Below are 15,431 nucleotides of genomic sequence, written 5' to 3' on the forward strand. Positions count from 1 at the left end.
AAAAAAAACAAAGAAAAGATCTACTTCTCATTTGAGAATCACTTCATATCCAGCCAGCATTACCTACTTCTCATTCCATACTATCTCTACCACCAACACTCACTTCTCATCCCGCAACCTTCATCCACTTCATATCCTGCAATCGTCATCCACTTCACATCCCGCAACCGTCATCCACTTCTCATTCCAATCGTCATCCACTTGACATTCAAGATGCACCAGTCATTCAGTCAGCATCACCAATTTATTCACAAGACAATGATTGTGGCACTCAAATACAAGCAAACATGGCATCACTTCACTTCACAAAAAAAGCCTTGCAAGTGCAAACGCCGGCATGCATCCCTAACCAAGCAAGGTCTTCCATTGATGCACCGGTGAATCCTTTGAAAATTGAATGAACGCCATCTCATATGCGTTCTCACTCAACCGGCATCTTCTACTTCCCATTTGTGGATCATAGCTTTTTCAAGCGGCATCATCCTTCTCATTCGATGATTACACCTCATGCAACCGGCATCAATCTCTTGTCATTCGAGCCTCACTCCTCATTCAAAAGGAATCATCCACATCTCATTTATAGATGACATCTCATCCAACCGACATCTTTCTTTCTCATTCGAGATCCACCTATCGTACAATCAGCATCACAAACTCCTCTTTTCAAGTCATCACGCAACATTGATCGTGGCAATCAACACAAATACGACCCGCATCACTTCATGGAGAGAGCTCGCAAGTACAAACGCTTGAATGGGACGCAAATCAGCCAAGATCTTCTTCTTCCGATCGGATGAAACCTTTCAAGATTCATGACAAGTCATCTCGTAAGTCACTCAAGATCGAATCATGACATGGCATTCGAGCAAGTGGGACAACAGAAGAAATGGCACACTTGATATCAACATTTGTCCTTCCTCTGCCCTCTTTTCCATGCTTTCACCTCACACTCTTTGGCTTGACATCCGTTCAACATTACCGAAGAAGTCCATCATCATTGGTTTTTTTCGAAGTGAGGTGGATCAAGCCGGTCAAAGGTCCTTCATTCATGACGTCTCTGCACTCGCATCCATCGGGCCCTTACAAGCAAACACTGGCAGTCTCTGGAGAAGAAGGAGAACGGTGAATGGATCCAGACTGAGGGTCCTGAGAAGGAGAAGGGCAGAAGGTGGGAAGGAAGGGCAGAAGGTGGAAAGGTGGGAAGGAAGGGACGAAGGTGGGGCGGAAGGGAAGAAGGTGGGGAGGAAGGGAGGAAGGTGGGGGGAAGGGCGGAAGGTGGGGAGGAAGGGCGGAAGGTGGGGTGGAAGGGAAGGAGGAGGAAGGGTAGAGGGAGAAACACTTGACATCAACAGTTGGCTTTCCTCTGCCCTCCTTCTTATGGTCCACCTCACACTCTTTGGCTTCGCATCCGTTCAACATTACCGGAAAAGTCCGTCATCTTATGTTGGGTGGAAGTGAGGTCGATCAAGTCGGGCAAAATTCTTCATTCGAGGATGGCTATGCACTCGCATTCACGGCGCTCTTGCAAGCGATCACTGGCAGTCGAAGAAGCATCGGTCTTGAGCGCATACCTCTTTGGATGACGGATCAAATACACTTCATTAAAGAAGCGTCCATCCTGTCCGACTTGTTGACATGACGGGAGCAAGATGAGCCAAACGTTTCGTCTCGCAACTTCCCAAAGACCCTCCTCCAAAAAGACCCTCCTCCAAACACAAACACCTAGAGGGTGATGATTGCAGAGTGAGAAGAGGGAGGAGTGAGCAAGGGTGGAGTGAGAAGAGGGTGGTGATTGTGAAATGGGAAGAGGATGATGATGATTGCGGAGTAAGGAGAGGATGATAACGGCGGAACGAGGAGAGAAAAATGACGGCGGAGTAGGAAGTGACTGCACCCTGCTCTCTTGTCCGTCCGTTGAAACCTCTGCGGCATCGTTTTCGCTCTGAAGGTGTCAAATATTTAGAAGGTGAGAATTTTCGCCAGGAGCCGTTTCAACTTTTTGTGGCTGCACTTACCGTTATTGACATGGCCAGCCAAGTGAGCCATCGATGCATTTGCAATGGGAGCAGCAGATACGGTATGACATGCTTTTCAAGCCAACATTATTGTGAACGGTTCTCATCATGGTCATCCAGAGGAATCAGTAACCAAGTTGGCCGACAATGAATGAATGTTAGGCTACGCACGCACGCGTACGCATTCGCCGTGTTCTATTAGCGTAGCGTGACTTTATGCAAGAAGAAGAAAGTCACCAAAAAATTAAAATTTATGCTTGACTCTTTCCTTCATCATTGGATTTGAATGACGTTTTGATGAACTTTATCAATCAAAGAGGCTTGTTCGCTTCCAAGTCGATATTCAGGGCTTTGCCCAGGCCTTCTCAAGTCCGCTTCTCACGTTCAAATGCATTACAAGGAACAACAGACAAAAATGTGATCACAGATAAGAATGGAAAAGTAGTCCTTTATCGAGGTCCACCGGCAATGAAACCTTGGATCTATTACTTCATCGGTGGTACATTTATGGTGATTGGAGTTGAATTGGCTTATGATGTTTATAATCACTTTTGCTGGCCTTTGTTCTCAAAAGATCCGAATCGTAAACCTGAACTTGTTTCTGAAAAGAAACGAACTGTTGGAGCTGTCTTGGCTGGAACGATTGGTCTGATAACGGCTTCTCTCTTTTTCATGGTTCCCAGCTCAAACATTACTCGCTTAACTCTCGATTTGCCAAAGCGTCAATTGATCTTACGTACTGCCGTTCGTGGATTTTCAGCCCTTCCACCTCGTGCAATTTATCCTACCGCCCTTCGAAAGACTGCCGAATTACGAGGTTTCTATCTAACACCTTTCAATAACGAACGTGTGGTTCCATTAGCAAGCGTTTATCGTGTTCGTGGAAGTGCTTCTCCTTTATCAGGTCCTCGAAACGATTCAGGAAGTGGATCGCAAAAAGCAATCTTCGTACGACATAAAGGCAATAACAGCAAAACTGTACAACGATACGATATACCTACTCACTACAAACACTCTATCGAAATCAGAGTTGGAGAAGGTCGGTTTTGGTACACGATCGAAGCTTTTGGTGGTGTACCGATCGATCAATTTGTCAAAAGCAACACCTCACGCTATGCCCGTTTCTGGCAACGGATATCCTACTGGATGCGGGGTAGTACGGATTGGACAGACGTGAGCAAAGAGGAGATGGAGGCCATTCTCTCGGATTCGTCTGCTCCAGGCAAGGAAGCTTCTCCTTCAACTACCAAATTAGGACCTAAACAACCTTGGTTTTCTGATCGTCAAACATTTGACGATGTTATTCCGCTTGTAAAACGTAAATGAAAGCAAAACAATCTGTATATTATAACAAAAAATTATTGAATCGCATAAATGATGGAAGAAAGAGCGCCTGCGCAATTTCATTGCAATGTCTGACCTACTTCAATGATTATGTGTAAATGTGGTACTCTGCACAACTTGTGCCCAGGTAGGGATGCAGGCGTATGGTATAAAAGAATGAAGGGGAGGGTATATGAAAAGGAAGAAGTACAAATTGTGCCTGGGAAGCCATTCAGGGTATGAACAATGGAAGAAAAGGATGTGTTTATGCATCATGATTCCTTAAAGAAATTTGGGTGATTGGGGTGATTGAGGCGCTGAAGAACTTGCAATGCTTTTACGACGTTCTTGAGCTTCGACAGGATATTGCATATCAAAAGAAGATTCCATAGCGTCCACTTCTTTGTACAAAGAATCAAAAAGTGAAAGAGAAGCAACCGTGTTCGGTAATAAGGATATCCTTGGAGCAGCTTTGGACAATTGTGGCAGCTGTTGATCCTGTTGGTCTCCGAGAGTATAAGTGTCTTCATCTTGATAGGTGGGTTCCGTATCTGCGCTATCCAGGGATGGCTTCTTCTTCTTGATATTTTGAGTGACCTGATCTCTTTTCGGTTCGATAAAAAGCGGCTCTACCGATTTTGGCTCCGTGTGACTTGCTCTTGGAAAAGATGATTCATCAAAGGAAGAATTGCGAATCTCTTCTAGTGGAGATGGTGTTGTGATGGGTTTGTGGGTCACCCGGTCTGCCTTCATTTCAGCTTCAATAGATATAGGTGAATGAAGTGCTTGTGAAGCTGGCATGACTGTGACTGCGATAGGTGCACTGATTTGACGATGATTGACAGTATCCTTCTTTTGCTTTTTCTCTTCCTTTCGTTGCTTCTCTTCAGCTTTCTTTCGTGCTTTGATTGCTTTTTCGTCATGCTTTCTTACCATCTTGTCAACTTTTTCCAATTCTTTGATCAAGTTCCTTTCCTCTTTTTGAAGTTGCTTAACTTCTTTTTTGGTTAGTGATGTTGTGCTTGACGGCCTGCCCATCGTCGATGTAGGTGAAGAAGGTGCTTGCGAAATTGGTGATGTCGGTACTTCGGCATTATAATGAGACATGGCAGGAATTCCTCCAACGTAATGCTGGCCATTCACATCTCTGTTGTCCTCTCCTTTTGAGCTTCCAGTCATGCCTACAGGATCTGCATCGCTTGGCATAATCTGCATGGCAGCTGCATGCGCTGCATCCCTTTCCTTCTTTCCAAAAAGGTTGGGTAAAGAAGATTTTCGTAATCGCTTACCAAATTTGCTACTTGACATGACTGGTGCAGACACCGATTCATTAACTTGCTCTTTGGTAGCTGTGGAGCCGCTTGCACTCATGATCATTTGACGTTGCTGCTCCTGCATCGAATCTCGCTGAGAAGACGGTGATGTAGGTGATAATGGCAAGGGATACTTTGCTGCTTCAGATGCTTCCAAAATACGTGATTGACCTTCGGCATTGACGATGTTTATGGAAGGTGGAGCTCGAGCGTCACTTGAAGTTTTACTTGTCTTCTTTTTACCGGAAGAAGTAGCAGAAGAAGCGGATGTGGGAAATGTGAACATTGCCAATTGTGCTTTAGCTTTATTGGTGGCAGGCGCTTTTGCTTTCTGTTTCTTATCCTCCTTTGAGGGATTGTTTTGAGCTTGGCTTGTAGAGTAGTCTTCATCCTCACCGGATCTTGAAGGACAGAGAATCAATCTCCTCTTTGCTTGTTCGAGTTGCAATTCATATCGCACTTCATTGCCTTCCTCATCCGCTGAGGTGATTGCGATATCCGGTATGCTAAAATGAGAGCGTGAACGATAGTGAGATCCAGTTCCGCTTGGAGCGCTATCAAGCCTAGGTCTGTTTGTTCGTAGAGCATTTATAGATTTTTGCTGTTCCAACGACTTTGCTTCATCTAAAGACATACTTCTTTCTGTCCAATAGGGTTGATCGGGATTGATTTTGTTTTCACCTTCTTCCTCGTCTTCTGAAGCTTGATCTTCCTCTACAATTGCTTCACCGACACGTTCTTCATCAATATTGGGAGTATTTTGGGCATTTTCTGCTTTCGTTCTTGTTGCACGTACTTCTGCTGCTGGACGTACATTTGAACGTATTGGTCTTGGAGGAGGTGAAAAGACGCCTGGTCTTGAAGAATGAAGATCATCTTTGGTTTCCCTGTTTGTGTACTTAGTACGATTCATCAAACCGTTAGCATGATTACGTGAACTTTGATCCATTTGATAGGAGGTGGGATTGGAATGTTTGATATTTGTCAAAATTGAATTATGCTCCTTATGCGGAGGAGCAAAGGCCATCATCCTATTAACACTTTTGAGTCGAATTGACGAAAAAGATCATTTGATGAAGTTTGTAAGTCTGATGGCCATCAAAATGCTGTTTGTGTTAAGAGAGAAAGGATGAAATGATTTTTGTTTAAACTCACGCGAGAACGTTTTAATTATGATTAGCATTGCATATAACCATGATCAATTGATACAACAAACAAGCTTACATGCATAAAGTCCCCCAGAGAAAGCTTTATACATTTGAGTGATAATGTGCCTTTTTGTAATATAAAAGTACAGTCCGCTTTTGATTGGCATGACATGCATACAATTGGCAAGCACAGCGGCAGCTCTTCTCTTACCTCCCACGGAACACGGCAAGTTAAAATAGAGTTAATACCTTTTTAACGAACAGTGCTGAGATACAACAGTTTGTATTCATTGCAGCCAAGGGGTAAAGAAAGAAGCACGGATACTTCTTTCTTTAGCTTACTTTTTTCAACCTGCACTTAATCTGTGGTACAAAATACTTTTTTAACCTTTTCTCATCTTTTCACTAGACTTAATTTAACCCTTTCCGTGCAACTTCATATGCATAAAAAAGTCTATAGAAAGATCATCTTTATGCATTAGCACAGTCTTGAAATCTTTAAAGAAAGAAAAAGGAACCAATCCACGGATATCCAACGGCTTCTGTCTAAATTAAAACTTATTTGCCCCCGCATTCCTTCCTTTAACCCTTCATTAAAAAAAGTTTTTAGTGACAGAAGATTGAATTCGCATGCAGTAAAATTGATTTCTAAGTAGGTCAGACTCTATCTTCATATCATCGCTTCTTAGCAAAGAAAGAGAGCCGAGAGCTATATTTAGAGACAGAGCAATTCTTGGCCTTTTTTTGGTACCACACAGTAAGTCTATCTGGTTAAACGACTCTAAAGATAAATTAAGAGATTGCTTGTCTGTACATGCACATTAATGAAGACGAAGAAACAGCAAATATTCAAGAGCTTGATAACATCTCTGTCTGTTAGAGTCAGGAGCGAATTCATCTTGCCAAAATTAGTAATAGATCTTCGCATTGTTCTGTTACGATTAGCTTTAAAATGAAGCGGAGAATAAATGTTTGGTATAGCCTCGCATTATGAATATTCCCATGTCTTTAACATTATATAAGATTTGTCTGAGCTTTAAGTTTGATAAACATACAAATTCATACAATAGGCGAAGAGATATGGTATGAATGACTAAAGAACGGGTTTTGCACATCGGCAAATAGTATTAACAAGGTGATTATCAGGCACAACGGCACTCATGCCAAAGACCTTACTTTACGCTTCTAGAATGGTTGTAAGCTAAAAGACACACAAAAAAAGGTAACATGCCCGAGACACGTTAAAGCGCGTACTGCACAGCGCTGCGCAGCGCATCCGGGAGCTTGACGCGTTGTTGGTTAGTGTGCCTCACCGAAAGGGGGAGAAAGGCAATCAAAGTAAAAATGATATAACGCGTTGGAATGATGATTGTGCATTGAGATTCCCTTTCTCCATCATCTTTTCAGGTACGGCATCCAACGAATTTTGATGATTTTGCAGGAAAGCCACCTTTGTCATCCTGACATTCGAAATTAAGCAATCGAATGTGGACTTTTGGTCTTTAACTTGCTCTAATTTTTTGGTTTTAATTGGGTCCCCATTTTTACGGATCTTATTTTTAGCTCCGATATGGGTGAGAGGGTTTCATTGTAAGGTTGTTGTTTCTACATGAGAAAGAAGCAATGTTTTGATTTCGAGCGAGGAGAAATTTAATTTATCGATCGGGAAGGCACAAACAGAGAGGGGAGTTGAATCGGTTCATGGTGTTTGTATTATGCACACTTTTTCTACCGTTCCTCAAACTGGCACAGAAAACATGCCCTTGTCGATCGTATGCAGGTAAAACTGACTTAGACACCGTAGTCGTATTGACATTTTCTCTTTATTTTTATCTCAACAAAGCCTACCTTCTCTTCCAATTCTGTCAACGGTCACCATCATTAAAAAGTTTCATCTTCTCACCGTCAAACAAGCAACTATCCATGATAATACTTTTCTCATCTTCATAATAACAAAGATCTACCTTTTTCAAATTCGAGCAGAACTTGTGTATCAACAATGGATTCTGCCGATGAAAAGTTGATCAATAATGGCTCACGCAAGACCAGGATGCGAGCCCATTCATTCTCACTTTCATTCTTCTCCGACAATACTTCCAATACAAAAGCCAGCAAGAAACTTTCAAAAAAATCTTCCAAGAAATCATTACAGCAACAAAGTCTAAACGATCGCATACCTTCACTACCATTCCAATATTCTCGCAAGACAGCATCACAGCTCAATGGGATCGAAAAGGATGACGATGCCGTCCCCTCAAGAAAGAGTCTTGACTGGAATCCAAGAGTGTTCAGAAAAGCCATTAGACCGACAAATGAATCTGATGAATTTGGATGTTGTGGAATTGCCGATCTTCCTGTCCAAAGTCCTGTTTTATCAATCGGAACGAACGCAGACAGTCCTAATCAAATGCCTTTTGAGGTTTCCACTCCGCTCGATCACCCGGCATGTATGCTGTTCCAGGATCATGATGAAGATTCGCTTGATATGGCCACTTTATTGGATCATACTCTGCTTCCCATCATGACAACATCACCAGTCCCCTTTCCAACAACAACAAAGATGCCCACCGGCAAGAGGCAATCGACAAAGGGTTTCGTTTCATCGACAAAGAACATGCCTCTTTATTCACCTTCTCACTCTTCCGCTTCGGCTTCTTCAGCATCTTGTTCTTCTTCTTCTGATGCACATCAACTTCGATCATCTCAATTGCCAATCTCGTCATTGCCAATGCACAACACAACAAAAGCACCTCGACCAGCACGATCTTTACCTTCTTTGCGATCAACTTTTGCACGAGCACATAGCGATAGTGTAGTGGACATTAACCGTAAACCATCTAGTAAACGTGTTCAAGATGAACAGAATTCACTTGGCCTCTGTTTGGGAAAAACGATGCTTCAATTGGACGAGATTGAAAGTTCTGCCAAAAGCATGATTAGCTCTAAGCAAAGATCACCGCTTCGTGAAAGGAGACAAAAGCCGCCTTTGCATATCAATCCATCCAATCCGGCTTCAATGGTAAAATCTGCCTTTTCACCCGCTTCAGCCACTCCTGCAAATTTAATGACAGATGGTTCAATCTTTTCTCCTACGATGAGAACAAGTGGAAATCCGGCCGCAAAGATGACGCTTCGAATGCGTCGTAGTAAAGCAGCTTTGCTGTCTCCTCCTCCTTGTCCACCTCCGACCACACCATTACCGGTCATTCCTTTCTCACCCTCCGCTGGTGAAAGTGCTGCTGCATCTACTCCTCCAATCTCAAAAGTTGATTCAAGCACAGATCATGCTACAGATCTTTCTCACGGCGCAAAAGAAGAGGTTCCCGCCTCTCAAGTCAAAGTTCCATCAAGCACAATCGTTCCCTCCGCGGCCAACACAATTACTCCCAAAAAGGTAACAGATACCTTTCCAGAGGAAAAGCAGGAAAAAGCACAAATACGTGAAGAAAAAGGATTATCCTATCAATCCGTTGCATCTGCACAATTTAGTGAAACTTCTTTTGATTCTTATCAAACGGTTTCACGTTCATCCTACGAAACGCCAAAGAGGATGTCAAAAGCATCAATGTACTTAAGCACAAGCACAACACCGAACGAAATGAACAAATCGGAAGATGATCAAGATAATACAACCATCAATACAGATGCAGCCATTCAAGTTGAACAAATTTCTCTTGATGACACTATTCAAAGTCCTTCTTCTGATGTTCACATTATCGGTTACGCTTTCTAGATTCATTTCTCTCTCCACAATCTCTTCCATCATTCGTCTTCTATCTATGTATTTTCTACCTACCTTTAAACACAAGCACAAGCAAATGCCCTTCTGTCTCTCAAGGATGGCATCAGCTCTTCCAGGTCGTTCTCTGTCATCTGTATTCTACTCTCAGCTTTAGACTATAAAATGAATAATCTCATAGTATTATCTGAACAAAGATGGCATCGTATTGTTGTATATTACAATGAAAGGGAACGGAGCACATGATAAGCATTGGTTCCAGCATGAAAGGGGGGATGACCATAAAATGATTGAATCATTTACCGTCTGGTCGAGAACGTTGATTGGGCGGCAAATCTATACTTCCTCTTGCGCCATCAATCATTGCATACGTTGGCGGTAAACCTGTATCTCCCTCCAAACGAGTTTCCACATCGCCAAAATATGGGCCGCCATATGTAACAGTCATTTGAGCTGAACGTGGAGGAAGACTAGATGCTCTTGCAGCCAAATGACTGAATGCTGTCGGCGATTCTTGGGGACTGCCACCATTACTGCCAGTACTACCGCTTGCAACAGTATTGTTACTTCCAGAAGCAGTCAAAGAAAGCCATTGACGACTCAAACGAGCTAGACGTTGTCCGTTCGTATCGCGTTGACCGTTGGAATTGGAAGGAGATTGTTGCTTCTGTTTATTCTTTTGTTTTTGTAATGGTGAATGCTTTGTGCCATTTGCATCTTGTGTATTAGTCAAAGCTGCGGCTGCAGCCGATGTATTGCGCACAGATTGCAAAGCGTTTCGCAGAATTCGTCTTTCGATCTCCAATCTGGCTTCGCTTTTCTTCCCATTCGAGGAAGTTGGACGGGCTTGCGCTGCATTGGAAATCGTTGAAGACCTATTGGAAGAATTGTTAGATTGTTGTTGTTCTTCTTCTTCTTCATTTGGCGGTGGTGGTGGAACGCTCCAATAATCCGGTAAAGTGAGCCATGCGTTTGCCGTATGACTATGATTGATTGCTACAGGCGCTTCGATCAAAATGTCATATAGCTTTCTTTGAGATTCAGGTATGGATTCCGCACTGGCTGATCCATATGCATCCAGTCGTTCCACACGAATAGACAGCCGAACGATATGATGAACGGCAATATTGCTTTTGAGGTGATTTGAGCTAATGTTGATCCTCGTAGACGTTCCTGTTGGCACTTCAAGTTCCATTGCAAATTCCCATGGACCTGATGGATCAGCAAGAGAGGCTAAAGCAAACGACATCGCTTCCTCCTTTTCTGCTGATCCAACTGCTCCAGAATAGGCTGCAGCCGCAGCTCGTGTCATATTGGCTAAAGGGCTATCCATGATCGCATTGGTGTTCTCCGACAAGATTGGCAAGATACCTTTATTATTTGATGAAGGACTTTTGAATGAAGGTGTGTCGGAGACGGGTAAGATTTTCAATAACGTCCACCTCCTTGGAACTTCATGTCGAGCCACTCGACGACCTTTTGCATAGTATGCTGTCCTTTCTTCCAAGGTGGCAAAGATTCGATGGATTCGAACTTTTTCCATCGGTACGAATTTGGCCCAAATGGGTATCTTTCCTCCAACGGGAAACGATTTACCCATAACCACAATCATGTATCGCAGAGCATCTTCCCAGTTCCTCTCGACCACAATTGATTCTACTTCTTCCGATCCATTCTCATCAGGAGCATGAACGAGCGTGACCTCCATCTCACTTGAAAGGTTAGACGTTAGCGGCCCTGCACGATGAACGTGAGCGCGAATAGAGTAAGCATTCGAGCCAAAGTCTGCATGTAAGGTTGGAGGTAAATTGGACGGCAACGGAATAGAGAATGGATAATTGAATGTACCTTTTGGGAATTCTCTACCTCCATTTGACGGATCATCGCTAGTGGCAGGCGGAGAAGGGATAAGAGCGGGAGAAACCAAAGGAGATGGAGTTGTAGAAGAAGGTGCGGTAGTTGAATCCTTTGCCCTACGTTCGATTTCATCTTTTGTCCAATTAATGCCTGGTCCAACACTAGAAGCACGTCTTCTTGTACGATGAGGAGATTGTGCATCACGCGAAGTGAACAGGATTACCTTTTGTGAAAAGATGATTGATTCCTCTACCGTATCTAATCGATTTGGTCCAATACCTTCTGGCCAATCTGTTCTTGATTTGCCCTGTAATGTGATGGTGATCTCTTTTATACGACTTGGACGTGGCAAATACAAAGTTACAAGTCCACGAAGTTGTGAAGGTGGAGCATCGAAATCGATTTGACGTCTTCTACCACGAGCATCTTCACCTACAGCAGATTGACCACGTAAGTAAATTACAGGTTCCATACAGGCCACCTGCACGGAAGCAGGCGCCATGATGAACTGTGTTCAAGCAACCTTGAAAGGTTTACGGTATTGGTGGTTTGATAAAGGTAGTAGAAGATGGATGAAACATAAATGAATGCGGATGGAAGAGAGGGAGAGAGAGAGAAGAGGATTTCCTTCTGGAAAAGAGTTTAAATTCTAGAACATATTTCTATGCATAAAAGCCCCCGCCGATGCCTGTCAATGTTTCGGCGCACAATAGAGGATAAACACGTAGGCACTTTAGCTGTGTCCAGAAAAATATTCTTTACCTTTCTTCAATCACACACTCAGATCGTGCCTTTCATCTTAATATTGGGGTACCTGCATAAATTCGGTCGAATGTGATGTGATTATAAAAATACAATTGGTAAGGACGGCATGCTGTATACCTCAAAGAGATCACACAAATATTCAAAAAAGTGACATGCTGTACTCTATTCCCTAATCTATCATCTCCCAGAATGGCTTACCGTATGGGAAATTAGTTGAATCTCTTTCTACGCGCGAAAGATTGCTTTTTCTTGGCATCATCCTGCAAGCCTGGAGATGTTTGATGCATTTTTGCATAATGTTCACGAATCTTGCTGTTTTGCTGATTTTCATCATGATTTGAATTTCTTTTCTTCAATTCACTTTCCATCGAGGGGGAAGAAATGCCGCTATACAAGCTGACAGACGCAATAGACCCATCACCGATTGAGTTGGACCCTTTTCGTCCCGTTGGTGCTGCAGGCGGCATATTCTTCAGAATGTTGCGTTTGAGTGATTTCTTTTTTGCACTTTCAGTAGTTTTAATTGAAGGTCTTGAGCTCGGAGCAATATAACTCCGTGCTCTACTGGTTTCATGACTTTCCCTGTCAAAGTCATCCGATTCATCTATCGAAGGACTGTAAACTTGTGGCGTAAGGGAGCTGTGTGATCTTCTATTCTTCCCGATTTCACCAAATTGCGGGCACGATTCAAACTTTGGAAGTTGTCCGATAGGTTCGGTCTTGATACCTTCGCTTCTGAAAGTCTCGCTGCCGTTCACCTTTACCAAAGGTTTATGCCAATCATCCTGAACTATTTGTATGTCATCATTGCTGCTGAATTGATTAAAATCGTTTTCGTGCTTCAAGTTAGAAGAAGATCGTGAAGTGGTTGTAGCATCGCTTAAACGGGCAGACAAAAGATGCGTCGAAAGCGCTTCAAGATTGCCATCTGCATTCTCTTGCTCAATCTTGGGCAACCAATTTTGCTCGTTTGGTATGCTAGGCAATGGGGAAACTGGCTCAGGCAATCTTGGTGGTAAAGATGTCTGACGCGATTGTCTCCTTGATCCAATCACTGATGATGACCGAGGCAACATCGCAGCTCTGCCAGCCGAGGAAGATGATGACTGATGGGAAGAAGTAGATTGGACGCTTTCTGCTTCGAGCTGAGAAGAAGCTTTGTCCTCCCGACCAATATTGGACTCAGGCACGTCTCCCGTCCCGTTCGGTCTTTCACTTTCTTCATCGGCCAGCGATTTTTGAATTCCATTTTCAGCTTTACTGTACAGTGTATCCACCGTAGAAGCTTCTTCTTCGTTTGATGGACCGGTCAAAGTGGGCGAAAGAGTATTTGTTTCCGGTGAACGTAGTCCAACTGAAGATTGATCACCCGCACTGTAGAAAGAAGACGTGCTTTCAGAGAAAGCTTTTTGAGGGATGACCAAAGAGTTTCTAGAAGGAGTTTCATCGATAGATTCGCGCTCTTTGACGTTGTGGAGACTTTCATTCTGTACTGATGAATCTAGTATCTTGTCAAGTCCGTCTGCTTCTTGCTGCTCTGCCTCTTCATCTTCGAGCCCATCTAAGCCTTCGCGTTGCGATAAGAGAGCCATCGAATTGTACAATGCTTCTTCCAAAATGACGATTCGAGATTCTAGTTCTTCACAGTGCTTGCGCCATTCCTCCGCCTCTTCTTCCGCTTCAGCACACTCTCTTGATGCATCAGCAACGGCTGCCATCATCATTGCCTCATTATCATTTTGAGCACCTGCTTCGATACTATTCGTTAAATCGATCGGATCAGCAGCATCGTTTGCACCAGTCGCAACGTTGGACATGGCCAACTTTAAGCTTTCAAGCTCTTTTTCCAATGCTGAGCTCTTGATTCGTTCCTGCTTTACCATCTCATTCGCTTGTAGAAAGAGCTCTTCAGACATCTGTTCCATCTCTGTCATCAGTTTCGCTTTTGTTGTTTGTGCTTCGCGTGCTTCCTCCTTTGCCGCTTTGAGCGCTGCCATCATGCTCGACATTTGGCTTTGATCGCTACTTTGTCTTTTGAGAGCAATCGGACTCTCTTGCGTTTCATATCGACTGTTTCTATTCGATGATGTTGACGTAGCATTTGAAACACTTCTTTGCCTTTGGTCAGGACTACCCAACCGCTTATCCGATGCTTCTTGTGGTGACCAAGCAACGAAGTCTGCCATTCCTAATCGATTACTTGGCCCTACAACGTTTTCCGGTAAGGCGTCAAATGTCATCTGTGTCGTGCGTGAAGGTGTACTGAAACCCATAGAAGGCGTACCGAGCATTGTCTTTGCAGAATCGAACGAGAAATTCGACCTTCCTTTTGAGAAAGCACGTAAGATGGAACCAGATCGTTGTCGGGCGCGAGACATTCCATTGGTTGAGCTTCCCTTTCCTGAAGCCGCATGTTCTTTTCCATTTTCCATTCCGTGCTCCGCTTGTTCTGCTATCCTGGATAGTGCTTTATGGAAATCGCTACGTAAACGATCTGTTTCTTGAGTAGATGTTCCCATCAGGCCTGCATTTCGATGAATTCGCTTTTGTGATCGAGTTTTATTTGAATTGACTGAATCACGTTGAGCCATATTTGTACTCATTCCATGGCGCGAGATATAGTTGAGAGCAGCTTCAATTTGTACGTCCAAATCTCCTTCTCCATCCTTTTCACCGTCGGTTGAATGACTTACTGTTCGTTCATGCCTTGACCTTCGTTTCGGTCGTGGAGGAGGAGGAAGTGCTAAAAGGCGATTGGCAGAAGAAGGATTGCTTCCGGATGAAGAGGCTTGATCTTCGATTGATTTGATTTCATTGCGTGCAGTGGTAAGAGGTTCAAGCGTTTGTTGAACTGCTTCTACGTTTCTTTGTTCGCTGGAACGAAAAGATGAAGAGGAGCCTGGCCTGCTTCTTTTAGAGTCTTGATCCACATTCAATCCTAGACCGACCCCAAATCCATCTGTATCGCCTAAGTCCACTGTATCCAATATGTATGGATTTTGTCGTGAGGTGCTCATCATTTCACCTCCTAGTAGAAATGGTTTGATGAGGATGATGATGGAAATGACTTATCAAATTGATGTATTTCTTTTTTATGTACAGTTGATCAATTGATTGATTGTCCTTTTGACAGTCTCCAAACCCCGCGAAGATTTTTGTTTGTTCGAAATGCGGGCTTGTTTACGGTGGCACTTTACCCGAACAAAAAAAGCAAAAATGAAACAACCCAAAAAGTGCACAGGCTTGCCCGCATAGAAAATAAACTATTCTT

General features: G+C 43.4%; 6 protein-coding genes across 6 annotated transcripts; 3 read left to right on the top strand and 3 right to left on the bottom strand.

Annotated features, from left to right (window-relative positions):
• The first annotated feature begins 1,303 nt into the window (after positions 1-1,303).
• FA14DRAFT_161852 (uncharacterized protein) lies at positions 1,304-1,873 on the top strand. The gene has a single exon (XM_025499316.1). It carries the CDS (start codon positions 1,442-1,444, stop codon positions 1,637-1,639), a length of 198 nt encoding a protein of 65 aa, XP_025354777.1. The 5' UTR covers positions 1,304-1,441; the 3' UTR covers positions 1,640-1,873.
• Positions 1,874-2,066: 193 nt separating this feature from the next.
• On the top strand, positions 2,067-3,403 carry FA14DRAFT_161853 (uncharacterized protein). The gene has a single exon (XM_025499317.1). It carries the CDS (start codon positions 2,313-2,315, stop codon positions 3,339-3,341), a length of 1,029 nt encoding a protein of 342 aa, XP_025354778.1. The 5' UTR covers positions 2,067-2,312; the 3' UTR covers positions 3,342-3,403.
• A 77-nt stretch (positions 3,404-3,480) lies between these two features.
• Positions 3,481-5,807, bottom strand: FA14DRAFT_72927 (uncharacterized protein). Its single transcript, XM_025502786.1, has one exon. The coding sequence runs from the start codon at positions 5,679-5,681 to the stop codon at positions 3,621-3,623; it is 2,061 nt and encodes a 686-aa protein (XP_025354779.1). The 5' UTR covers positions 5,682-5,807; the 3' UTR covers positions 3,481-3,620.
• A 1,730-nt stretch (positions 5,808-7,537) lies between these two features.
• FA14DRAFT_72967 (uncharacterized protein) lies at positions 7,538-9,703 on the top strand. The gene has a single exon (XM_025502787.1). It carries the CDS (start codon positions 7,799-7,801, stop codon positions 9,530-9,532), a length of 1,734 nt encoding a protein of 577 aa, XP_025354780.1. The 5' UTR covers positions 7,538-7,798; the 3' UTR covers positions 9,533-9,703.
• Positions 9,704-10,463: 760 nt separating this feature from the next.
• FA14DRAFT_125374 (uncharacterized protein) lies at positions 10,464-11,867 on the bottom strand (the record flags this gene model as incomplete). Its single annotated transcript, XM_025496701.1, has 1 exon — positions 10,464-11,867. A coding segment is annotated over one exon (1,404 nt), but the record flags the coding sequence as incomplete, so codon positions are not given.
• A 335-nt stretch (positions 11,868-12,202) lies between these two features.
• FA14DRAFT_174138 (uncharacterized protein) lies at positions 12,203-15,212 on the bottom strand. The gene has a single exon (XM_025500522.1). The coding sequence runs from the start codon at positions 15,178-15,180 to the stop codon at positions 12,370-12,372; it is 2,811 nt and encodes a 936-aa protein (XP_025354782.1). The 5' UTR covers positions 15,181-15,212; the 3' UTR covers positions 12,203-12,369.
• Between the last annotated feature and the right edge of the window lie 219 nt (positions 15,213-15,431).

The sequence above is a fragment of the Meira miltonrushii genome (genome assembly GCF_003144205.1).
Source record: "Meira miltonrushii strain MCA 3882 unplaced genomic scaffold FA14scaffold_3, whole genome shotgun sequence".
Taxonomy (NCBI): domain Eukaryota; kingdom Fungi; phylum Basidiomycota; class Exobasidiomycetes; order Exobasidiales; family Brachybasidiaceae; genus Meira; species Meira miltonrushii.

Excerpts from the sequence above, each read along its gene's own strand:
- FA14DRAFT_174138 (XM_025500522.1), bottom strand. The coding sequence starts at position 15,180 with ATGATGAGCACCTCACGACAAAATCCATACATATTGGATACAGTGGAC.
- FA14DRAFT_72927 (XM_025502786.1), bottom strand. The coding sequence starts at position 5,681 with ATGATGGCCTTTGCTCCTCCGCATAAGGAGCATAATTCAATTTTGACA.
- FA14DRAFT_161853 (XM_025499317.1), top strand. The coding sequence starts at position 2,313 with ATGAACTTTATCAATCAAAGAGGCTTGTTCGCTTCCAAGTCGATATTC.
- FA14DRAFT_161852 (XM_025499316.1), top strand. The coding sequence starts at position 1,442 with ATGTTGGGTGGAAGTGAGGTCGATCAAGTCGGGCAAAATTCTTCATTC.
- FA14DRAFT_72967 (XM_025502787.1), top strand. The coding sequence starts at position 7,799 with ATGGATTCTGCCGATGAAAAGTTGATCAATAATGGCTCACGCAAGACC.